Genomic DNA, 24,214 nt, shown 5'->3' with positions numbered 1-24,214 from the left:
GAGCCTCAGCAATTTAGTGAAGCCCTAAGCAATTTGATGAGATCCTATTTCAAAATAAAAACATTAAAAGGGCTGCGGATGTGGCTCAGTGGTTAAATGCACCTAGGTTCAATCCCTGGTACCAAAACAAACAGAAACAATAAAACAATCAATTTTCACTTCCAGGGTCTCAGGCCCGCTCAGTCAGAAGAGGCTGAAAGTAACCAAGAGGTCACGAAGGAAACACCAGGAGAGACTTGTTAAGGCCTGGGTGGGTATACAGACAACTTTTCAATTAGGGCATGAGGGCGCTCCGCTGAAAGCAGCACGGTCAGACTTCTAGACCCTCCAGCTACCTGGGGTGTCCCCCCCACTCCGACTTGAGGATACCAAGACTTCAAGACCCTCCGTAGATCTGATGCGGGTCCTTCCTGCAGCCGGCATCTGCGGCCGAGAGTAGCTCAGAAATCAACTGCAGGGCGGGAGGAGGGGGCGTGGCCAACGCTGGCTCTGCCCACCGGGCTAGAGCCCAGAGCTGACCCGTATCCTGACGCACTGCGGCTCCGCAGCCAATCCGGAAGCACCGAGCAGGTTCAAATAAAGACGGCGGGTGAATATGGAGGACTCGACTTGGTCTGGGAGGTGATCGACCTGCTTTCAGTTTTGAAGATGTGGCGGGTGAAAAAGTTAAACATCTGCCTGTCGCCTTCGCCCCAGCCGGTGAGCGGGAGAGCTCCCACGGAGAAAGAACTGTGTGCGAAATACTGGGGCGGGGGCGCTGGCGGTGCTGAGGGTCCTGGAAAGCTGGATGGAGCTGGGGCTGGGGAGTGTTTGGAGTCTTTGTCGCTTTACCTCTTCAGAGAGACTGGGATTGGAAACCCGCTCTTCTTAGTACCTCAAAGCTTCTTGGGGAGGGAGAAAGAGCGGGCCGGCGGAGCCCAATCTTAACCCAAACTCTCTTTCTTAGGGAAAACCAGCTATGAGAACTCCTCTCCGAGAACTTATACTGCAGCCTGGTGCTCTTACCATTTCAGGAAAAGGGCCCCCTATGTGCTCCTCGCTGACCCCATCACTGTGCAAGCTGGGGCTGCAGGTGAGGTTCGCCTGGACAGCTTCTCGACTGGGCTGCTTGCCCAGGCCCAGAGCTCAGAGGAACAGAGGGCCAGGACTGGAACATAATTAATAACGATAATGAAGTCTTCCACCTCAGTGATTTCCATTTACAGCTATTCAGGCCGACAGAGAGGTGCCCTAGGGTGGTTAAAGGAAATCCATTGAGAACCCGAACCTCTATTTTAGCTGTTTTTATTGTCTCCGCTCCCCACCCTCGACCTTTCTCAAACTACTGAAAAATACTATCATTCTGATTAGTGGTGGTCTCTAACATGGGCTCCCTTATGGAGAGGCCTGTCTGATGCAAGAGTTAAGCAGTTAGTATCCATTCACTTTAGCAGGTAGTTACAACTCCCTTGGTATCAAGTTATACTACTGGAATGCTAGATATTTGCTCACCTTAAACTATTCCCTTGCAGAATTGCCCTGAGTTGTACTTTTGCAAAAGGTCTTTAGAAAAGTAGCCATATGCAAACTGCTTTTCAGTTGCTGTAATAATTTGTCAATGAAAGAGACTAACCCTTCCATAAGGTTCCTGGAAGAAACTTTTTAGAATTTACTGCCTAGAAAAATTGTCTTCCTAAAGAAATTGCTATCCTTTTCTCTTTCTGATAATGAAAACTATTATGTTTATCATATTTTCCATCTAGCTCTGGTTTCTAAAAAGCTCAAAGTCAAATTTGTTAATCAGGCTACTGTTACTCCTGAAATATGAAAATTTGCTCCCCCCCTACTAGGAATTGAACCCAGAGGCTCTTTTCCAGTAAGCTTCATCCGTAGTCCTTTTTATTTTTTATTTTGAGACAGAGTCTTGCTAAGTTGCTGAAGCTGGCCTTGAATTTATGATCCTTCTGCCTCAGCCTCCCAAATCATTGGGATTACACATGTGTGCCACAGCACCTGACTCCTCTTTCTTTTTTTCATTTTTTAAATATATATATTTTTTAGTTGTCAATGGACCTTTATTTTATTTATTTATATGTGGTGCTGAGAATCAAACCCAGTGTGTCACACATACTAGGCTCTGCCACTGAGCCACAACCCCAGTTCCTCCTGTTTCTTTTTTGAACATGATTTTGTTCTTTCTTTTCTTTTAGTGCTGGGGATTGAACACATGGCCTTGTGCATGCTAGGGAAATGGTCTACCACTGAGCTATACCCTGTCCCTATTTCAGTAATTTTATCTATCTATCTGTACCAACTCTAGATTCTGATAGAGCTTGAGCCTACTTTAGGAAGGAGACAATAGAAGTGGGCTGGAGTTAGAGAGAGGCAAGGTCACATTCAATCTAGTGTCTCCCCATGACATGGATAGATAATTGTCAGCCTGTTTATACTTTAGGCTGATTCACCTGAAGGACCCAGTTGGTTTCCTAGCTTTTCTTTCCCTGCTGTTTAGTAAGTAAGGAGCAAGAATTAGCCAAATTCTTACCTAAGCAGAGGTAAGAACTCTTTTCTTTTGTTGAGTTCAGATAGTATCCTGCATCCATAATTGTAATGTTGGGAACTGAATTAACTGCCTTAACCAACTACTTTTGTTTCCTTTGGCAGGCAGGCAGCAGCAACTCATCTTCGTTGGATTTTGTTAAAGCCAGCAAGACAGACTCCTCTCCCTCAAAGTGGCTAGAAACTTGTCAGCATGCATCAGATGAACAACCCCTAGATCTGACTCTCCAAACCATTTCTACTCCCAAAACATCTGAGGAAGCAGTAGACCCAATGAATGACTATGTGGTTAAATCCATGGTCCTTGAAGCCTCTCCAGTGGGGCAGCAGCAAGATATTACACTTGAAGATCATTCAGATACCATGGCAGAGACAAACAGCAGCTATCTAAATGAGTCTTTGAAGCCAAGAGATCTGATAAAGGAGGCAGCATCCTGCATGGAAGATACCTTTTCTGAAGTTGTTGCTGCTATGCTTGAGAAACCTACATTGCAGGATTTTCCATCTCTTCTCTTGGAATATCCACCAAATCCTTGTTCTGAGCAACAGCTACACTGCTCCAAGGAAAGCCTGAGGAACAATAAAACTGAAGCTGTTTCTGAGGACTTGGTGTCTTCTGAAAGTAATGTCTTCTTGCCTTCCTCCACATTCAGGCTTTCCCCTTCAACTGCACTGGCAGCAGATTACCCCAACAATCACGTGTATGCAGGAGAGGAAAGTGTAGAGCATAGAGGTATAAAGGAAAGAGAAATGAGCTTTTCCATACTCCCTGAGGAGGTTGAATTGGAAGATCAAGCACTTGTCTCAAATGTAGAAGATGTTCCATCCACGTGCCTAACACCAAATCTGGTGGAAATGGAGTCCCAGGCAACTCCAGGCCTAGCAGTAGGAGATGCTGGTGAGATTCTTAGTTCTGATACAGAGACTTGGATGTCCCCGTTGGCTTGGCTAGAAAAAGGTGTAAATACCTCAGTCATGTTAGAAAATCTCCGACAAAGCTTATCACTTCCCTCTGTGCTTCAGGATGCTGCCATTGGCACTACGCCTTTCTCTACTTGCTCGGTGGGGACTTGGTTTAGTCCTCCAGCACAAGAAAACAGTGTAAACACATCCCAGACAGGCTTGCTGGACACCAAGGATAGTACTTTGGAGACAAAGCCCCTCCTGTTGGGGTAAGTGTCTCCTCTATCCTTGTGCCTCTGGAGCTCCATTCCCCTCTACCTGCCTCTCACACCCCTTCCCTCCCTTTATTTTCCTCATGTTCTTTTCTTCCTACTGTAGCTGTAATCCTCCAGATCTGACTGCCTTGTCTAGACGTGACCTGGAAGATAACCTGCTGAGCTCTCTTATCATCCTGGAGGTTCTTTCTAGACAGCTGCAGGACTGGAAGAACCAGATGGCTGTCCCTCATCCAAAAACTCAGGACAGTAGCACACAGACTGATGCCTCTCTTAATGGGGTAAGAAGCTTTCTCCTAAAGCTTGAAATGTTCTAGTGGGCCCTCTTCCTCAGAATTTAAGCTGATAAGCTGCCAGAGGGCAAAGGGGACTTCTTAATCACATGCTTATTCTAGTATATATGTAAAAGCTGAAAATCTAGAAAAATCTTATCAATCAAAGCAGTGGGTACTCAGTGTACCCCGGGGTACATCAAGACTTTGCAAGGGAATGCAAACAAGGAAAGTTTGAAAGAAATCAACTTCTAGATCTTCATGGTCCAAAAGTATTCTTTTTTTTTTAATATTTATTTTTTTAGCTATAGGTGACACATATCTTTATTTTATTTTTATGTGGTACTGAGGATTGAACTCAGGGCCTCATGCGTGCTAGGCGAGCGTTCTACCACTGAGCCACAATCCCAGCCCCTCCAAAAGTATTCTTAACTAATTTTTTTCTTCTTTACTTCCCCATTCTCACTTGCCCTTGTCCACTTTACTAAAGAAAAGCATACTTCTCATCCCAGGTCTCTCATAGCAATCAAAGGACAACAGAAAATATTTGTGTACACGTTGAGAAAGCAAATGACTACAGTGATTATATAATATCATTTCTGCATGTTTTCAACAAAAGTGAAGAAAAACTTTGTTAGTGGATCTTAAATATTTTTGAGGAAAGTTACTAAGAGTTTTGGCAAGTATTTTCAAACGAATTCAAGTCCTTCCATTTCTACTGATTCTGATTATTTATGTATGGATTTCTTAGTGCTTATATCTATTCAAATGGAAAATAGTCATGAATTTTTGCTGAACCATGTTTTTTTTCTTGGGTATGAGGGATTGAGCTCAGAGGCACTCAACCACTGAACCACATCCCCAGCCCTCAGGGTCTCACTGAGTTGCTTAGTGCCTTGCTTTTGCTGAGACTGGCTTTGAACTCCTGATGCTCCTGTCTCAGCCTCCTGAGGCGCTGGGATTACAGACCTGTGCCACTGTGCCCACCTTGGTCAAAGGAATTTAAAACACATTTTAATTTCAATTTATATGAATTTTATTTTGAGGGGGAAGATACTGGGGATTGAACCAGAGGCTCTTTACCTGTATCACCAGTCTTATGCTTCATTTATTTATTTGTTTGTTTATTTATTTATTTATTTTGAGATGGTCTCACTAAGTTGCTAAACTGGAACCAGTGATCCTCCCGCCTAGCCTCTTGAGTTGCTGGGATTACAGGTGTGTGCCACCAGGCCTGGTTGGATGAACTTATTGTTGCAGAAATACTGACTATTAACAGATTTGCAAGTATAAAAATATATTAGAATTAAGGTATTTGTGTGTGGTGCTAGTGATCAAACCCACAGTTCAAGGAGAAAAGGGGGATGATATAAAATTTCTGACTGTAAAAAGAAGTTTTTCTTGTATTTTATTTGATTTGGGGTTGTTTAGCTTTTTTTTTTTTTTTTTTTTTTTTTTTTTGGTACCAGGGATTGAACCCAGGGGCACTTAAACTCTGAGCTATATCCCCAGCTCTTTCCTAAGTTTTAAAATTTTGTGACAGGGTCTCACTAAGTTGCTTAGGTCCCCTCTAAGTTGCTGAGGCTGGCTTAGCACTTGCAATCGTCCTGCCTCAGCAGGATTACAAGTGTGCGCCATCAAGCCTGGCTTTTTTCATGTATTTTAAAGTTATCAAAGTATTACAATGTATGTAGCATTATGCCATTGGGTATATTTGAGTGATCTAACAATTTTATTTCAACTGACTGTATTGATAATAGGCTGTTATCAATTTCTACTCAAGGATACTTAGTTTTTCAAAAATTATTGTGTGAGGTCTGAGAGGAAAACAATTTAAGACCACTGTTCTAGAGGACGCTCTGAGAACACAGGACCTAGGAAGGAAAGGAATGGTGTTGAGAAGGAATTGAGAGCCTCTATAGTGTGACTGTAGAAGTAATAGGTAGATAGTGCTTAGATGATATGGTCCCCAAATGCCTAAAGACCTCTTTTGAGTTGAAAATGTTCTCAAAGTATGACTTTACCTTTTGCCCCGAATCCTGGAAACCATGGACTCCTCATTCCTGTAGCTGCTCATTCTCTCTCTTGTGTTATTTTTGTGTTTTTGTTTGTTTGGTTGGTTAAATATTTTTTAGTTGTTGATGTACCTTTATTTTTTTTATTTATTTATATGTGCTGCTGAGGATAGAACTCAGTGCCTCACAAGTGCTAGGCAAGTTCTCTGCCACTGAGCCAAATTTTTTTTTTTTTTTTTTTTTTTTGAATTATAGAGAATTTATTTCCAAGATCTTCAAAGATTGTTACAAATACTAAGTATCCTTCTAAAAGTATCCCAAATTAAATCAAAGGCACATCATCAAAGTCAAACACTTGTGACATGAAGAATTCTTTTAGGTCATAATATTTTCACATTACTTTGTTTTTAATCATTTGCAATGTTCTGTATGTAGGTCCTACTTTAAACATTTTTTTAAAGGCATGAAATAATGTAGTATCTTTTTAAAAGTGCAACCACAACTATAAAGTAAAGGAACTTAAAAAGAGATCAAATCTGCTTCATACATAAAATGGGACAACCTAATATATATCATAACATGAATCTTTCTAAACAACACCTCTTGTGTTAAATAAAACAATCTTCTTATTTAGAAAAAAATCAAGGCAACATTTGATTAGTAAAGTCTATTCTTCCCCCACAATTTTATACTTTCTTGTCTTCATTTAGTAATTGTAAATTTATGATAGAACAAAGTTTATTATAGTATAAAAATCTTAGGAACAACAAATTACAAATACTCCATTTTTTTTTTAATAAACAAAAGTGTTTTCCTTCCTAAAATGTAAACATCCAGTTAATAAAACACACATGATATTCTAGGTATAGCAACACCAGTAACTCACTTATTAAAGAGGTGTATTTTGGTATATTTGGTGGTAAGGTTTTTAATCTTAATACAAAGCACTTCTTCAGGAGAACCAAGCCATTATTACTTAAAACAATTCTATTTCTTCACTCAGTTTCCTTGTTTGAGTAGAAAATCATTAATTTCTGTAGAATTTTGGCTGTAAGATCAGGACACTGGAAAGGTCTGAAATATCTCAGTCATCTGGCTAAAGAAAAGTGTTTTCTTGAGACTTGGAGTCAGTCATTCATAACTTTGTGCTCGAAGGCATTTCTCAACAAACTTCTTCCAAGTCTTCAGAGTAAAATGCAGGATCTGGGCTCTCGGAAGGGGTTGCTTCCGGCTGGAACTCCGACCAGCAGAGCATCCTTACAGGCATTCTGCATGCAGTACTGCTGAAGCTCTGCCGCAGCCTGAGAGACCTTGATCCTCTCCACGCTGGCCTCCAGCTTGAGCTGCTCCACCAGGCGCTGCAGGGCGCTCACGCTGGCCCCGGAAGACCTCCTCTTATCCTTGACCATGTTTCCCATCCTTGAATCTGCCTTGTACCTTCTTCCCCTGAAGTTTGCCAGGTCCCTTTGGAAGCTACTGAAACAGAACCAAAGAGAGAAAATGACATCACCTTCAGCCATTCCCCATCACCGTGCATGTCCTTGCCGCTTGGCTGCCTCCTTCACATTAATCTCATCACCTGCCTGACTGCCCCGCTCCGAGCAGTGTGTGCACCCTATCCAGGGCTTATGGGATACTCCGTGCCTTTCTGCACGATACACTAGTTAATGAACTCCATAGAAGCATGAACTATAAGAGATTGAAGATGATGCAATTCTGCCTCCTTAAATTCAGACTGCCACAGCCTCAGAACTCAGCACTGCCATCCATAGCCATTTTCCGGATTGTGGCTGCCTTTTAGCAGTAACGAAGTCGCCCTCTTTTCTCTTAGGATTTGAGTTTTTCTAGGACCCTGCTGTCTTTTAGCTTATACTTATCTAATCATAGGGCATCTAAGATGCTTATCTATACTAAGATAATGGATAGGCAGATAAAGAATAAGCAAATACAAATGTCTAATAAATATTTAAGAAGGTTGTTGGTTATGGTGGTGCACTCCCATAATCCCATCTATTCTGAAGGCTGAGGCCCCAAAGATCTCAAGTTCAAAGCCAGCCTGGGCAAATTAATGAGACCCTGTCTCAAAAAAAAGGTGTGGGGGGTGCTGGGGATATAGCTTGTAGTGGAGCACGCAGGTTCAATCCCCAGTACTCCCTCCCCCACCAAAAAAAAAAAAAAAAAAAATACTGGAAATAAAAGAATTGCAGTCCTGGGTTAAGAATTGAGTAGATAATGCTGGTAAGTCCTGTCCTTTTGTCTGTAGTGCATAAACTAGTTCATCTTTTTTTTGAAGGGAATTTAAGGAAGATCCTTAAAACACTAAAACAGCTCAAACTTTTTTTTTTTAGTTGTAGATGGACACAATACCTTTATTTTATTTATTTATATGTAGTGCTGAGGTTCGAACCCAGTGCCTTACAACACCAGCCCCAGCTCAATTTTGATTTAGTAACTCCACTTCTGGGGATATAGCCTAAGGGGGAAATGTTCTGCATAACAATGACAACAGTTTGGTTTTTTTAAATAATAAAAAAAAAAAACAAATAATGGTATATCCATAAGATGGAATATTCTGTAATAATTAAAAAGAACCATTATAGGCTGGGAATATAGCTCAGTTGTAGAGTGCTTGCCTCCCATGTACAAGGCCATGGGTTCAATCCCCAGGACCTCACATACACACACACACACACACACAAAAAAAAAAAAAAAAAAATTGTTAGGCTAGGCACAGTGGTGCACACCTGTAATCCCAGAAACTTTGGAGGCTGAGGTGGGAGGCTGGCAAGTTCAAGGCTATACTGGGTGATTTAGGGAGACCCTGTCTTAAAAAGTTAAAGCCAAAAAAGGGCTGGGGATGGGGCTTAGCTTAGAGTTCCCCCTGGGTTAAATCCCCAGTACTAAAAAATTAAAGTATGTAAGAGCATATGTGTAGGTTATATGTCAGTATTACACCATTTTTTATGATGGACTTGAAATTTCACAGATTTGGGTATCTAGGGAGGGATCCTGGGACCAACCCTCCAACTATACCAAAAGATGACTCTACTCAGTGATGATTTTTCTGTCCTTTCCTTTCCTCGAAATGGGACCTTGCTATGTTGCCCATGCTGATCTCCAACTCAAGCTCCTCCTACTTCAGCCTCCCAAGTAGCTGGGATTACAGGCATGTGCCACCTCTGCTGACTTCAGTTGTGTTTTGTTTTTGTTATTTGCTTTAGGGATTGAACTTAGGGCACCTAACCACTGAGCCATAGCCCCAGTCCTTTTTATCTTTTATTTTGAGATAGGATCTGGCTAAGTTGCTGGGCATCTTGCCTGGCTTAGTTGTGGTTTTTCTTAAGCTTATTGTATTTCATCAAATCCAAGACACTATCAGTATTCAGATGTATTCCTTCTAGGTGAGGTGGCACCCTCTTGTGATAGGAGGTTCACAAGTTCAAGTCTGGCTGGGCAACTTTGTGAGACCCTGTTCCAAAATAAAAAATGAAAAGCACTGGGGATATAGCTCAGTGGCAGAGTGCTTGCCTAGCATGCATGAAGTCCTAGGTTTGATCTTCAGCACTGGGAGGAAAAAAAAAGAATTTTACCTACCTCTGGTCTGGGTGACTTCATCTAGTTTTGAGCCTTACTCCTGCTTTTGATAGAAAGGCTCCTATAACTCATGGGGCAGTGGGGGTTAGGGGGAAGGGGGATGAGAAGCTGCTGGTGCATGTTGTCTAACTAAAAGGAGCAACTCCATTTCTCTGGCTAGGTAACTAAGAAACCTCAACATCTTCAGGAAAACCAAGCCATTAGACAGGCCCTACAGCAGGCAAGGAATGTCATGGTAAGTACTGATTGACCTTATATCACTGCTGGGGTGATTTTGAGATAGGATCAGGGATTGAACCCAGGGCACCTAACCACTGAGCCACAGCCTCCCAAGTAGCCAGGATTACAGGCGAAAATGGAGAATCCTGAGGCAATTAGTAGATAGTGATACTTAGCTGTTGTAGTGAAAAAGAGGTTCCTAAACCTTTGCAAAAAGTGATTTTTCCCTATTAGGAGCTTGGAATTGGAGTCAGTGACTTTCCTCTCTATCAACCCCTGCTTTCTGCTTAGTGACTATTTGATCTAACCTAGCCATCTTTCCCTCCATAGCAATCATGGGTACTGGTGTCCAAAGAGCTGATATCTTTGCTTCACCTGTCTCTGTTGCACGTAGAAGAAGATAAAACAGCTCTGAGTCAAGAAGTAAGCAGCACAAAGAAGAAGGTAGAGGCCCCTTATGGGACTCAAAGCCAAACAAAGGAACCAGACATGATATCTGATTCTTATCCTATAGTCTCGGCATGCAGAAACCTTGGTTTCCTGCTGTTTTGAAGTATTGAAGAAATTGAAGGCAAAACTCCAGAGCCTCAAAACAGAAAGGGAGGAGGCAAAGCACAGAGAGGAAATCGCCCTCAGAGGCAAGGATGCGGTAAGAGATTCCTGGATATGGGAGGTCTCCACTTCAAGGTTCCTGTAAGATGAGTGGCTTAAGAACTGCCTGTCCTGGGGAGTTAAGAACTGAACTACTGATGTATTGGATGGTTATGTTTTTCTGTGCCATTTCCCACTACTACAAAATGTGCCCTTGCAACCTCTTTCCTAAACAGGCAGAGATAGTACTGGAGGCTTTCTGTGCACATGCCAGCCAGCGCATCAGCCAGCTGGAACAGAATTTGACATCCATGCAGGAATTCAGAGGCCTTCTGCAGGTGGCCCAGACCCAACTGGTAAAATTTAAGGACATTTTCTTTCCTGGGGTCTAAGCTGACACACTGGGAAGATGGCCACATCCCTGCTCTTAGCTGCCTCCATAGGTAATCTTTCCTTTTTAGATAGGTCTTCATACAGAGCAAAAAGAGTTGGTTCAGCAGACAGAGAGTCTAACTTCTATCTTGCAACAAGACTGGACATCCATGCAACTGAATGTGAGTATTTGGGACCATCATAACCATTCCTTACTTTTAGCCAAGTACATTAGAAACCTTGCCTCAGATGCGCTCTTCTGACCTGCTTACTTTCCCTGGTAGTATGTGATGTGGACAGCTTTGCTGGGTCAATCTCAACAACTCACAGAGAAACTCATAACCAAGAGCCGGCAGGCCCTGCAGGAACGTGATGCTGTAATTGAAGAAAAGCAGCAGGTATAAACCTGTAGTGGGGACTACTTAGGCCTGGTTTCTCCCCTTTTCTTATGTATGATATCATTATCCTCTTTTCACTAGTCTTCTTGCCACCCTTGGTTTGGAGACAAATCAAATCCCTTGACTATAAGATGGCTTGGGTCAGTTATTTCCTTTGCTCTTTAGTACCTCCTTTACTTCAGCAAATTGTCTCCTGTCTTTACTTTTCCCTGAAAATCAGCTTTATTTTCTGCAATATTGCTGCCCAGGATTAAGGTATTTTACTTGTCCAGAAAGCCAGTCTTGTCCAGAAAGAAAAGCTTCTCCAATGCCTGGGATACTTGACTTAGGAGGTGCTACAGGAGGAAAACTCTTTTCTTCTTAGGTTTCCAGGGAGCTGGAACAAGTCTCTAACCATTTAGAGGACTATAAAGGCCAAGTAGAACAACTGAAGTTAGAAAATAGTCGCCTAGCAACAGGTGTGTATGTGTGCAGATGTGCAAGCATTTGAACCTGTGAAGGCTTGGAGTGTGGCAATAGAGCAAATAACTGCTCTGGAGTGCTTGCCTTGGAGCAGAAATGTGGAGGGTTTCTGACCTGGTGACTGGATGGTATTATTAGGATACTTTTGATCTAGATCTCTGGGCTCAGCTGCAGATTCTGGCCAACATGGACAGCCAGCTAAAAGAGCTGCAGAGTCAGCATGCCCATTGTGCCCAGGATCTGGCCACAAAGGATGAATTGCTCTGTCAACTTACCCAGAACAATGAGGAGCAGGCTGCTCAGTGAGTTCCTATCTGGTTATTGTAGTGGTAGGCATCCAACATATAGGACCAAACAGGATCTAACATAAAGTCTCTGACAGATGGCACAAAGAAGAGATGGCACTAAAACACATGCAGGCAGAACTGCAACAACAGCAGGCTGTGCTAGCCAAGGAGGTGCAGGACCTGAAGGAGACCCTGGAGGTAAGGAATTCAGCTTAAGAAAAGGAAGCTGCTAGTATGACTACCAGGAGTATGACTCTTGCCTGATGGTACTGAGGTGAAATTGTGGAATGGAAAAAGCCTCTGTTCCCAGGGCTCTAAAATTCCTCACTTGAACTCATTTTTTCCCCTCCATTTCCCCACTCTTTTCCTTCCTTCCTTCCTTCCTCCCATCTTTTCAAGTTTGCAGACCAAGAGAACCAAGTTGCTCACCTCGAGCTGGGTCAGGTTGAGTATCAGTTGAAAACCACGCTGGCAGTACTCCGGGAACGTAGTCTGCAGTGTGAGAATCTCAAGGACACTGTAGAAAATCTAAAGTAAGAGCTCTCCCTTTTCATATCCCTTGCCCCCAACCCTCCACCCTATGCTTATCTTTTCTATGAGCACTTCTAGAAGCCAGATCTCCAAGAAGAGAACTGTGACAGTGTCAAGCCTCTTGTTTCTCTCCTTGAATGCAGGGGATTTGGGAGAGGTGTTCAGAGAAGGTAACCTTGTCTTGGGTCATCCTCCCTGTTCCTCATTTTAGGGCTGACCTGGCCAGCACCATAGCAAAGTATGAGAAACAAGATGTAGAGAAGACACGCCAGTATTCCCAAGAGCTAGGGGTGCTGGCTGAGCAACTACAGATCCTGACCTCCTTCCTCCAGACAAAACTAAAGGAGAAGGTAGGATACTGGTGTTCCCTCTCTTCCCTTCCCACTGTATTTTTATTGTATAGTATAATGTTCCTAAAACCCTACTTTCCCATCTCTGTGATATTCAATGACTTTTAATTACATAACAGGACCGCTTCAGCTTGTCATTCAAACCTTCATTTGTCTCCTAAATTCTCTATTATGAACCCTTTACTCCAACTAGGCTACCTGTCCACAATACATATGTTCCATCTCCATTCGCACCTGACCTTGGGCTGCTCCCATATCAATTATCTTCTATTTTCAAACTGGAAATTCCTTTTCCTTCTCTATTTTTTTTTTTTTTAAAGAGAGAGTGAGAGAGAGAATTTTAATATTTATTTTTTAGTTATCGGTGGACACAACATCTTTGCTTGTATGTGGTGCTGAGAATCGAACCCGGGCTGCACGCATGCCAGGCGAGAGTGCTACCGCTTGAGCCACATCCCCAGCCCTCCTTCTCTATTACAATGCTCATTAGTTTGCCTTTGAAATGGTCCCAAGTCACAGGGACTGAGCTTCTTTTTTATGCATTCTTCAGTCACTTATTCTCCTTTTGCATTGAATTAATTTTCCTTGGATATCTGTTCTTTTCAACTAGACAACATTTAAAGAAAGCAGAAATTTAGCATTCCTTTTCTGGCTTCCCCACAGTGCACACTAAACAATAAATGGTTGCTATCTTTCAGAATACAGAGTTAATTAGCTTGTTCAATATTTAAAGGCATAGGTCTGGGGATGTAACTCACTGACAGATGGCTTACCTAGCATTTGCAAGGCCTTGGGTTCAATCCCCAATACCACCAAAAAAAAAAAAAAAATAGAAACCAAAAAAGTAGGTACAACCAAGATCCTGACCCTCTTCTCCAACTGTATGCTGAGCATAGGAAGTGCCAAACAATCTACAGTCTAGTAGGAAAAACAGACAGATATAGTCACATGACATGATCATGGTAGAAGTCTGCATGGATCCACTGTGGGAACTCAGAGAAAGGAGAATCAGTTTTACCTTTGAGAGATTCGATGTCTTCTCAAAACAGATGACCTTAGCTGGGTGTAGTGGTGTATGCCTGTAATCGAAGTGGCTTGGGAGGCGGAGGCAGGAGGATCTGAGGCGGAGGCAGGAGGATCGTGAGTTCAAAGCCACTCAGTGAGACCCTGTCTCAAAATACAAAATAGGGCTGGGGATGTGGCTCAATGGTCCAGTGCTCCTGAGTTCAATCCACCGTACCTCCCTCAAAAAAAAAACAACAAAAAACAAAACAGATGACCTCGGGCAATCTTGAGGTTTAGAAGTTCATGGGGCAGGGTAGGTATATTGACAGGCCTTCTAGACAAAGGAAAGAGTATATGAAAATTTTTGAGTGACTACGTATGAAAAGTCATATATATTAGTCATATATACAACACAGTGTGTAGACTTTTTGTAGTGTCTACCTTGTAACAAGACCTGTGTTGGGTACTGGGACTATGGAATGAATAAGCAAGGGCCTTACTCATATAAAATGTGGCAAGGTTGGGGAATGGGAAGTAACTCTTAATGACTGGAGTGTAGGAGCTAAATGGTATAAGGCAGGAAACAAGGCTAGTGAAGGCCAGATTTTGAAGGCTTGAACTAAATGCCAGTTAAAGAGGAGATAGAGAGAAGCTGATGAATTGAATAGATGTTTAGGAGGTAGAAGGAATTGAACCTGTTGGCCAACTGAATTTAGGAGTTAAACAGAAGAGTAAATGATGATCTTAGATTGTTAGAAAGATTATAACACTCTCTAGAATTGGGGACAGTAAACTTGTCCTCTAAAGGGCCAATATAGTGTTTCATCTTTGCGAGGCAAGTGGGGTCTGTCTCAACTACTTAACTCTGCCTTGTAGCTCAAGTAAAGCTATTGACAGTATGTAAATGAATGGGTATGGCTATAATACATAATGAATTTACAATAATGCATGCCAGATTAACCTGCAAGACCCCTCTGCTCTAGAACAGAAAATTCAGGAATAGGAACAGATATTTGGTCACATGGGACAGGGAAAATGGTGAACTCACCTTTATGCATACTAAGTTTCAATGTGGACTATGGAACATTCTGGCAGATTTCTTCACAGGCAGTCAGTTTTGGGGCCTGGAGACTGGGAAAAAATCCAATTGAGAAAAAGAGATTGAAGAGTCATTCATGTGGAAGTGGAAATTTAAAGTGAACTTTTTTGTAGAGTCCCAAGGCAAGGCCACTGGGAAATGCATTAGAATGAAAAGAGGGCCAAGGACTGGAACCCAGTGGTTAAAGAAGGACCTATGGGTTGAAGGAAGAAATATTCAGAAATTTTTGAGGCCTATCTATGAAGTAGGGTCATGTCCTAGAAGAAAAGTTTCTAAAAGTACGACATGGTCATCAGTATCAAATAGGCCAGGTAATAAAAGAGCTGAAAAGTATCCTTGTAATTGAAGATAAGAATGAAATCTTTGAACCAAATGACAAGAATTTTGGTGGAATGATTGCGGGGCAAAAGCCTGAGTAGTTGGCTCAGGAATCGATACATGATGAGACTTTATAGGCAAGACTTATAGGCATTTTTTTTTCTCTTTTCTTTTTAGGGTAGTTGAGATTGAATCCAGGGATGCTCTACCACTGAGCCACATCCCCAGCCCTTTCTATTTTCTTTTGAGAGAGAGTGTCATCTTGAGCTTGCAATCCTCTTCCCTCAGCCTCCAAGTAGTTAGGATTATAGACATGGGCCAACCACTATGCCTAGCTTCTTTTTCTTTCTTTTTCTTTTCTTTTTTTTTTTTTTGTGTGTGTATATGTACTCTGGATTGAACCTAGGCCACTTAATCACTGAGCCACATCCCCAGCCCTTTTTTAATTTAGAGACAGGATCTCTCTAAGTTGCTTAGGGCCTTGCTAAATTGCTGAGACTGGCCTTGAACTTGCTATCCTCCTGCCTCAGCCTCCCAATTTGCTGGGATTAAAGGCATGGCTACCACACCTGGCTTCTTTTTCTTAATTAAAGGGAAAGAGAGGGCTGGGTTGTGGCTCAGTGGTAGAGTGCTTACCTTGCATGCATGAGGAACTGGGTTCGATCCTCAGCACCACATAAAAACAAATAAAATAAAGATAGTGTCCATTTACAACTAAAAAAAAAAAAGTCAGTTTAAAAAATTTTTTTAAATAAAGGGAAAGAGAAAGGGAATTAGTAGGTAAAGGGGGATTTAAGTTTTTTTTTTTTTTTTAATCTCCAGTTATTGTGGTTGTTTTATTGGGAGAGGCTTAAGAATATAAACATGTTTGGTGAAAAATGTTAATTGGGGAGTTGGAGATAGAGCAGTGAAGTAATGGGTGGAATAGCACTCTGGAAGAGATGGCTGGGAATATCTGGGAGCTCAGGAAATCACTCAACCTAGAGCTCCATTGGCACAATTGCTTAGCCTGCAATACTTCTAAGAAGTGTTGCTGTTTTTTCCTTCTTTGTCCTTAGGCTGACCCAGAGACCCTTCTGAACACAGCCCTTGCTCCTACTCAGGAACACCCTCCACCTAATGACAGTGCCTTCATGGGAAGCATCTTGACAGCAGTGGCAGATGAAGGTTAAAGGTCCTGGGATTTGGTTGGGAAAGTTATGACCCTTCTCCTGATATCTTTATCTGGTGAAGATGCACATCATCTATTTTTCTGGGCTTTTTCCCCTGGTTGGTTTTTGTTTTAGAGCCAGAATCAGCTCCTGTGCCCTTGCTTGGAAGTGACAAGAGTGCTTTCACCCGAGTAGCATCAATGGTTTCCCTTCAGTCTACAGGTGAGGATGGGCTCCAGGGATCCTGCCTCATTTCTAGAAAATGTGGTGGTGATGAGTAAAGACAAAAACAGTGAGAAGTGCTTTGCTCTAAAAACCTCAATTCTACTTGGGCTCATTTTATTTCTGCCTTTTGGGATCTGTAATGTTCTGGATATTCAAATCATAGGGGTGGGGGAACACAGATAAGGGTTATGGGAATGATGGCTATACACCCCTTTCTTCCAGACTGAAGGGCTATACCTCTATCTAGGACTTTCTCTTTCAGAGATCCCAGACATGGAGGAGAGACTGGCAGAAATAAGTACTAAGCTTCTTGACCTTCAGAGCCTGTGTTCCTTGTTGCAAGAGTCTAAAGAAGAAGCTATTGGGACTCTGCAGCAAAAAATGTGAGATGCAGTCTTGATGAAAGGGGGCAATAAGAGAGACCCTCATAAGGGCATTGCACAGTTCTGAGAGGGCAGGAATGATGTGGGATTCTTCCCTCCCCCTAGTTGTGCTTTGCAGGATAGGCTGCAGGCACAGGAAGAACAGCATCAGGAAGCCCAGAAGGCAAAGGAAGCAGACATAGAGAAGCTGAACCAGGCCTTGTGCTTACGCTACAAGGTGAAGGAGGGGCCTAGAAGTGGGGCGATGAAGAACTGGGGCAGGTTTACTGGCCCACTGGGAGCCATTGTCTCTCCAGGAATCTGGGTGGTGGGGATTTTCCAATTACTGCCCTAGTTTTGCCCTTCCTGGGGCCACACATTTTACATATTTAGGAATCAGCTATGGGCTGACCTGTCTTCCCAGGAGAGAAGTCAAGAATTCTTAACAGAACTCTCCCACCAACTGATAGATGCCTTGACTGACTTGGCCATGGAGGAGAATTAGAATGGTACCAGCTGGTCCCACCATGGCCAAACATAGGTCGGATACACCCCTCTACCTCCTAGCAAGTGCTGTGAAGCCAGTTCTCAGTATCTTCTCACCTCCCTTTCTCTTGCAGAATGAAAAGGAGCTCCAAGAAGTGATACAGAAGCAGAATGAGAAGATCCTAGAACAGATAGACAAGAGTGGCGAGCTTATAGTATGTTTCTCATGATACCCAGTCTTCTGCTTTCTGTGCCACTGGTAGCAAGATCCTAAACATGACAAGTGGATATCCTGGTTCACTTTTTTCTACCACCTGAGATTAGAAGGATAGAGACCTTTGAATGCTATCAGATACCTCTATTCTCATTCCCAGAGCCTCAGAGAAGAAGTGACCCAGCTTACCCGCTCACTTCGGCATGCAGAGACAGAAACCAAAGTGCTACAGGAGACCCTAGCAGGCCAGCTGGACCCTAACTGTCAGCCCATGGCCACCAACTGGATCCAGGAGAAAGTGTGGCTCTCTCAGGAGGTGACTCAAAGTTAACAGATAAATTGGACAATTGGTGGGGACCCCAGACTGTGCCCTTATTAATCTGGGCCTATCTGCAGGTAGACAAGCTGAGGGTGATGTTCCTGGAGATGAAAAATGAAAAAGCAAAACTCATGATCAAGTTCCAGAATCATGTAAGCATCTCCATGCTGTTCTAAGGCCATTTCCTAACACCACTAGCAAGCACCCTGCCATATTACTTCTGTCCTGCCAAGCTATGCTGTTCTTAGCACAGGACTATGAAATCTATTTGCCTTCTAGAGAAATATCCTAGAGGAGAACCTTCGGCGCTCTGAAACAGAGTTAAAGAAACTAGATGACATTGTTCAGCATATTTATGAGGTAATGGAGGTTGGGAGGTAGTAAAACTAAGGCATAAGGCCTGGCCACAGGAAGTACTAAGGAGCACAGCTCTAGCTCCCAGCCTTTGCTGAGAGGTGGGCCTCACACTCTATCATACGCTTCTTTGTGGCTTCTGTTTCCTCCATTCTAACACAGTGGGTGTTTCCTGGGGCTGGGATCTTGGGCCTTAGGCTTGAGGTTCTGAGCTTCCTTTTCTGCCTCTCTTCCCAGACTCTGCAATCCATCCCAGAGGTAGTGGATAGTTGCAAGGAACTACAAGGATTGCTACAATTTCTGAGCTAAGTAGTTGGTCATGTGTAATCTCAGCTACTTGGGAAGCTGATGTGGAAAGACTCATTGAACCCAGAAGTTCATGACCAGCCTGGGCAACATAGTGAGACCTCATCTCAAAAAACAAAACAAAAAAGAAAAACTGAGCTGAATTCTGCTTAATCCCTTTTATCTGCAAATATTTCCTTACCCCATCACTAGGACCAATTGGCCTAGAGCCAACTATGTTTGATGCTATTTAAATAAAGTATATTTAATGTATTTCTTCAAGTCCATTGAGTCTTATTTTGTGTGTTGGGGGAGTTGAATGAGGTCAGGTAAGAGGCAGCTGGGCCCCCCAGCCTGCATGTACTTCATAGATCATTTTCCTGCTGCATCCAGAGCAAGGGCTGACTGCCCTTTCTCCTTTTTCTTGCTTCCCCAAATATTCCGGGCACTGGACTGCTTGTACCCTGGCTCTGGGCCTAGGGGAAACAGAAAAGACTCCATTCTCTTATTTTCCCCATCCCCCTATGAGGTAGGCCCTGGCAAATATGGGGCTGAGGACAGAGAACCTCAATTCATTATTCCATTGCCTTGAATTTGGGCCCTGGTTGATACCTCTGTTCCACCTACCCCATCTGCTATGACTGTTTAAAGGACCCTGCTTCACCAGATCAAGCTTAATCCCCAACATCCAGCATAGTGCTTTGCACGTGGCAAAAGTGATTGTGGCAGACAGAGCAAGGCCATTCCCTGCAAGGCCCCAAGGGGACACCCTCCACGAGGTGGTAGACGGACAGCCCTTAACATCAGAGGTCCCGATTGGGGTCACTCCACCTCGTTGCTCCGCCCTTAGGGGCGTGGCCTTCCCCAGACCAGTCCTAGGAAGGGGTGGAATCAGGGCGGGGAAGTGCCAGTCCCGCCCCCCGGGGAGTCACGTAGCTCTGCGGCATCCGCAGCCTCATTTACTGGAGCCCGCGCTGAGCTGCGTCTGTTGCGGACCAGAACTGGAGCTCGTTGAACCTGTAGCTGCTGCTGCTAACTCCCTGCGTTCTGGTAAGGCCCTTGGCGAGGCAAGAGCTGCTCGGCACCTCCACTTCCTCTCCTGGGCTCTTCCCTTGCCAGCCTTGCCTGTTCCCTGGGTCCGGTGGATGTGACTTTTCAACCCTCTCCTCTCTGATTTTCTCCTGGGATCAGCCTCTCCCCCCAGCCATTTTAATCTCAGCCTGCTTCTGCTCCTCCCTTTCCAGCTAGCTCTGTTGCCTTCTCTGCCCTTAGGTCTAGGTCCTTGCACCCGACTGGTTAGCCCATATCACCATCACCATCACCTCTACAATACTCCTTTCTCCTTCTCCTGCATCTCTCCCTCCCTTACTCAGGCTCCCTACTCATTCCTTTTCGCCTTCGTCCCCTGGTCATCTCCCCACCATGTGTCTGAGTTGTAGGGAGTTGAAATGCTCCCTATTTCCCGTGCCTCCCTCCACACAGAAGTGCTCTGGGCCCTGGAGAAGACCTGGTGGTGTGTCATTTCCCTGTGACTTAGCTGGCCTGCTGATGCTCTTTCCTAGCACACTTTGTAGTCTCTTTGGAGTCAACCTCTGACACAGGGTTGGGGAGTAGGCAGTAGGCTGAGGCAGTCAGGTTTGTAGTAAAAAGAAAAGGTTATAGAAGCCTATTACTGTTATATGTGCCACTCCTACTCCTGAACCTGCCCCCTTTCCACCAGCCTTTTCCTCTAGAAGCTTGCCAGGTTGGGAGATGGGGAATGAACAGTGCTTTTTGTCTCATTCTAAAGCTTTGGAAATATGTGCACTCTCCTAAGGGTATCATTGAGATTGAAAAAAGGGAAGCTGGAAAATCCAGCTTATGCCTACCTCAAGAAAGACACATTCAGGATTAGCATCCTCAATTGGTCAGCAGTTTTTTCATGAGAAGACCAGTAGCTTCAGGGCTGCTCATCTCCCCAACCCCCACTCTGCAACTCTCTTCTGGGCTGGGAAGGGTGCCCATCAGAGACAAAGGAGGTGTGGGAACTGGGGCTCTAGGCCTGCTAGCTGTCAGAGAGATTGGTGCCACTCTGATGCCCAGGACCCATGCCAAGGACTGCTGCTCTGCTCCCAGTTCCACTTTTGGGGTGGGGAGGCATTTGGCTAAGCAGAGGAGGTAATGGGTGGGGTTCAACTTTTATATTTTGTCTCCATTCCAGAGAGTTGTCACCATGCCCCACTCCTACCCAGCCCTTTCTGCTGAGCAGAAAAAGGAGTTGTCTGACATCGCCCTCCGCATCGTAGCCCCAGGCAAAGGTATCCTGGCCGCAGATGAGTCTGTAGGTAAGTGGGGCCTGTGGTCAGGGTGGTGGAGATAGCCAGGGAGCCATGGTCAGGGAGTTAGGTTGTCTCTTATTTGCCTACAGGTAGCATGGCCAAGAGGCTGAGCCAAATTGGGGTAGAAAACACAGAGGAGAACCGCCGGCTGTACCGCCAGGTCCTGTTCAGTGCTGATGACCGTGTGAAGAAATGCATTGGAGGTGTCATCTTTTTCCATGAGACACTCTACCAGAAAGATGATAACGGTGTCCCCTTTGTCCGAACCATCCAAGATAAGGGCATTGTTGTAGGCATTAAGGTACTGGTCCTGACTGGGGGCTGGATATGGAAATATATATAGGAGGGGTGGTAAGGAGAATTCTGCTTGGGCTCAGCCCTCTGCCTGTTTCCTCTGCAGGTTGATAAGGGTGTAGTGCCTCTGGCTGGGACAGATGGAGAAACTACTACCCAAGGTACATGGTGGGTGGGCTTTAGTACCACAGGGATTAAGTGTTCAATACAAGCAAGAGAGGGCAGGGTGATAAGACTGGCACTATCATTGCAGGACTGGATGGTCTCTCAGAACGCTGTGCCCAATACAAGAAGGATGGTGCGGACTTTGCCAAATGGCGCTGTGTGCTGAAAATCAGTGAGCGCACGCCCTCAGCACTTGCCATTCTGGAGAATGCCAATGTGCTGGCCCGCTATGCCAGCATCTGCCAGCAGGTGTGTGTTGGGGGTTTGGGTAGTCAATTGGGTGTCCTGTTCCTGGTGGGGAGAAGATTAAAGAACCTCCTTTCTCACTTACTGTCCCTCCTAAGCCATTCTTTCTTGCCTACAGAATGGCATTGTGCCTATTGTGGAGCCTGAGATCCTGCCTGATGGAGACCATGACCTCAAACGTTGCCAGTATGTTACAGAGAAGGTGAGTTCATAGGTGGGCACAGACACATACTTCACAGGCAGCCTGACAAGGGGTGCCTATGCCTATTCCCCCAGCTTAGATCCAGGCACACTCTCCCCTAGTGCTCTTCTCCTGATCCCAAAACAGACCTGCAGATCTGAGCCTTTACTGAATCCTCACAGTCCATACCTACCTATCTCTAAGATGCGGGGCACAGAGCAGTAAGCAGTGGGGATCCAGAGACCCTTCATAAACCTCCTTTGATCCCCAGGTCCTGGCTGCTGTGTACAAGGCTCTTAGTGATCATCACGTGTACCTGGAGGGGACACTGCTCAAGCCCAACATGGTGACCCCTGGCCATGCCTGTCCCATCAAGTATACCCCAGAAGAGATTGCCATGGCAACTGTTACTGCTTTGCGTCGCACTGTGCCACCTGCTGTCCCAGGTACTACCTGGTTAACTTGTTCTTATCCCTAAGGTCCATCCTTAAGTTCTATTTGTGGCTGTCAAAGGTCCCTTACCTTGGAAAAATAGGAAGTGACCAATCAATTTGTCTTCTCTCCTCTACCTCAGGAGTGACTTTCCTGTCTGGGGGTCAAAGTGAAGAGGAGGCATCACTCAACCTCAATGCCATCAACCGCTGCCCACTCCCTCGACCCTGGGCACTCACCTTCTCCTATGGACGTGCGCTGCAGGCCTCTGCACTGAATGCCTGGCGAGGACAAAGGGACAATGCTGGGGCTGCCACTGAGGAGTTCATCAAGCGAGCTGAGGTTGGGAACTAGAAGTGGTGGTGGTGGTAGAGTGTGTAGCAGGGCAGGGACCAGCACCCAGAGGTTACAGCCGGGGCAATTTAATACCTGTGGGCCGGCATAGCCTGTTTACTCCACTTTCCCCTTTTGCAGGTGAATGGGCTTGCCGCCCAGGGCCAGTATGAAGGCACTGGAGAAGATGGTGGAGCAGCAGCACAGTCCCTCTACATTGCCAACCATGCCTACTGAGGCATACTTAATCCACACTATGGCCCTTGGCCCAGCCATCTGTACTCTTTGCCTGTAGTCATGGTCAGGGCCAAATAGCCACGCAGAACAGAGATGCCTTTGTCCAACATCAAATCAACTTCTTTTTCTCTTCTCTCCTCCCCTCTCATTGCTACACCTGGGACCATAGGATGGGAGAATAGGGAGCCCCTAATGCCTGAGGGCAGGAGAACCTGCTAGAAGTCAGAACAGAATGCCTGGGTCTTCCCTACCTCCACCAGCCCTAACAATTTCCCCATGGTGGTATAGCTTCTCCTTGGGCTCTCCTTGCTGCATCTCTCTCCTAGGATGAGAGAGAAGTACACTAGTCCCGCCTCATGCCTTGAATACATACCACATAGCAAATAAATGGTAGCAAAACATGCTACTTTGTCTGTGTGTTTTACACATCAAATTTTACCTCCCATTTCTAACCTCTACTGATTCTCTCTCTGGGCCCTCCAACCATGGAGATGAAAAGGGTGGGATTTGAGGCAGCTCAGGATCCTGTGTGTTGATGACCAAAACTGGAATCGAACAGTAAGGACTCCCAAGTTGGGAGTCTGCCATGTCAGGGGCACTTGGGCTTCTTATACAGAAGATGGAGTGAGGCAAGATGAACAACTTCTGAAGGCAGATTTTGTGCAAGGCTCAAAGCAGGGAGGTAGCAGGATAAACTGGGATGAGAGTAGTTCTCCCACCTTGGCAGTTCTGAGCCCTGCTGGGGCCTGACACATTCCACCAGTAGGATCACCTGGTCTTGGTAAACCTCCAAGGCTCTAGTGGCTGCTGGGCTAACCATAGTATGGTATCTAGAGGATGCCAAGAATTATGCTTATTCCCATTTGGGATAAGTATAAAAGGGGCCAATTTGAAAATCTTGGCAAGGGAGACCCTGTGAGCCCTGATGCTGAAATTTTAACCACTCAGTTGGGGTGTGACATCAGCTGAGAACCTCAGTCTATCTGAATAGATTAAAGATGAGAGAACATGGGGCTAGGGTTGTGGCTCAGAGGTAGAGTACTCACCTAGTATGCTTGAGGCACTGGGTTTGATCCTCAGCCCACATAAAAATTTAAAAAAAAATAAAGATATTGTGTCCACCTATAACTAAAAATATTTTTAAAAAAGCAAAGATGAGAGAAGAAGCTGGACATGTTCTATTTACTGGGGAGGTTACTATTACTCCCCCTGGTGGGGCCAGACCTTATAACAAAAATAGCTAACATGTAGCACTTCTTATGTGCTAACTACCATATATATTAACTCAATACAACTCTATAAAGTATGTACTATTATTAGCCCCTATGTTTTTTCATTATTTTTGGTCCTGGGGATTGAACCCAGGGTCACTTTACCACTAAG

The 24,214-nt window shown here is 44.5% G+C and overlaps 2 protein-coding genes and 1 pseudogene across 4 annotated transcripts; 2 read left to right on the top strand and 1 right to left on the bottom strand.

The window, feature by feature from the left end:
- The first annotated feature begins 648 nt into the window (after positions 1–648).
- Spag5 (sperm associated antigen 5) lies at positions 649–18,835 on the top strand. 2 transcript variants are annotated; one of them, XM_076870150.1, is made up of 24 exons: positions 649–699; positions 947–1,072; positions 2,644–3,704; positions 3,820–3,997; positions 9,758–9,832; positions 10,147–10,239; positions 10,331–10,465; positions 10,644–10,763; positions 10,869–10,961; positions 11,064–11,177; positions 11,542–11,635; positions 11,794–11,941; positions 12,022–12,124; positions 12,326–12,459; positions 12,669–12,807; positions 16,288–16,396; positions 16,516–16,602; positions 16,868–16,988; positions 17,094–17,205; positions 17,588–17,668; positions 17,828–17,983; positions 18,064–18,138; positions 18,266–18,346; positions 18,578–18,835. In XM_076870150.1, the coding sequence occupies exons 1-24, from the start codon at positions 649–651 to the stop codon at positions 18,647–18,649; spliced, it is 3,558 nt and encodes a 1,185-aa protein (XP_076726265.1). In that variant the 3' UTR covers positions 18,650–18,835. The 2 variants fall into 2 exon arrangements, with proteins under 2 accessions (XP_076726265.1, XP_076726263.1); XM_076870148.1 differs by having other exon boundaries at positions 2,644–3,710.
- On the bottom strand, positions 6,309–12,459 carry LOC143409684 (guanine nucleotide-binding protein G(I)/G(S)/G(O) subunit gamma-10 pseudogene; annotated as a pseudogene). The gene is made up of 2 exons (XR_013092670.1): positions 12,356–12,459; positions 6,309–7,476 (listed from the first exon to the last, which is right to left on the bottom strand). The product of XR_013092670.1 is annotated as a guanine nucleotide-binding protein G(I)/G(S)/G(O) subunit gamma-10 pseudogene (transcript).
- A 726-nt stretch (positions 18,836–19,561) lies between the features above and the next one.
- Positions 19,562–23,222, top strand: Aldoc (aldolase, fructose-bisphosphate C). The gene is made up of 9 exons (XM_076869958.1): positions 19,562–19,675; positions 20,826–20,949; positions 21,033–21,244; positions 21,344–21,398; positions 21,491–21,651; positions 21,767–21,850; positions 22,101–22,275; positions 22,404–22,603; positions 22,736–23,222. The coding sequence occupies exons 2-9, from the start codon at positions 20,838–20,840 to the stop codon at positions 22,829–22,831; spliced, it is 1,095 nt and encodes a 364-aa protein (XP_076726073.1). The 5' UTR covers positions 19,562–19,675; positions 20,826–20,837; the 3' UTR covers positions 22,832–23,222.
- Positions 23,223–24,214: the final 992 nt, after the last annotated feature.

Source organism: Callospermophilus lateralis, chromosome 11 (genome assembly GCF_048772815.1).
Source record: "Callospermophilus lateralis isolate mCalLat2 chromosome 11, mCalLat2.hap1, whole genome shotgun sequence".
Lineage (NCBI taxonomy): Eukaryota > Metazoa > Chordata > Mammalia > Rodentia > Sciuridae > Callospermophilus > Callospermophilus lateralis.
Note: the sequence above shows the minus strand (reverse complement) of the source record. Positions and strands in the feature narration are given on the sequence as shown.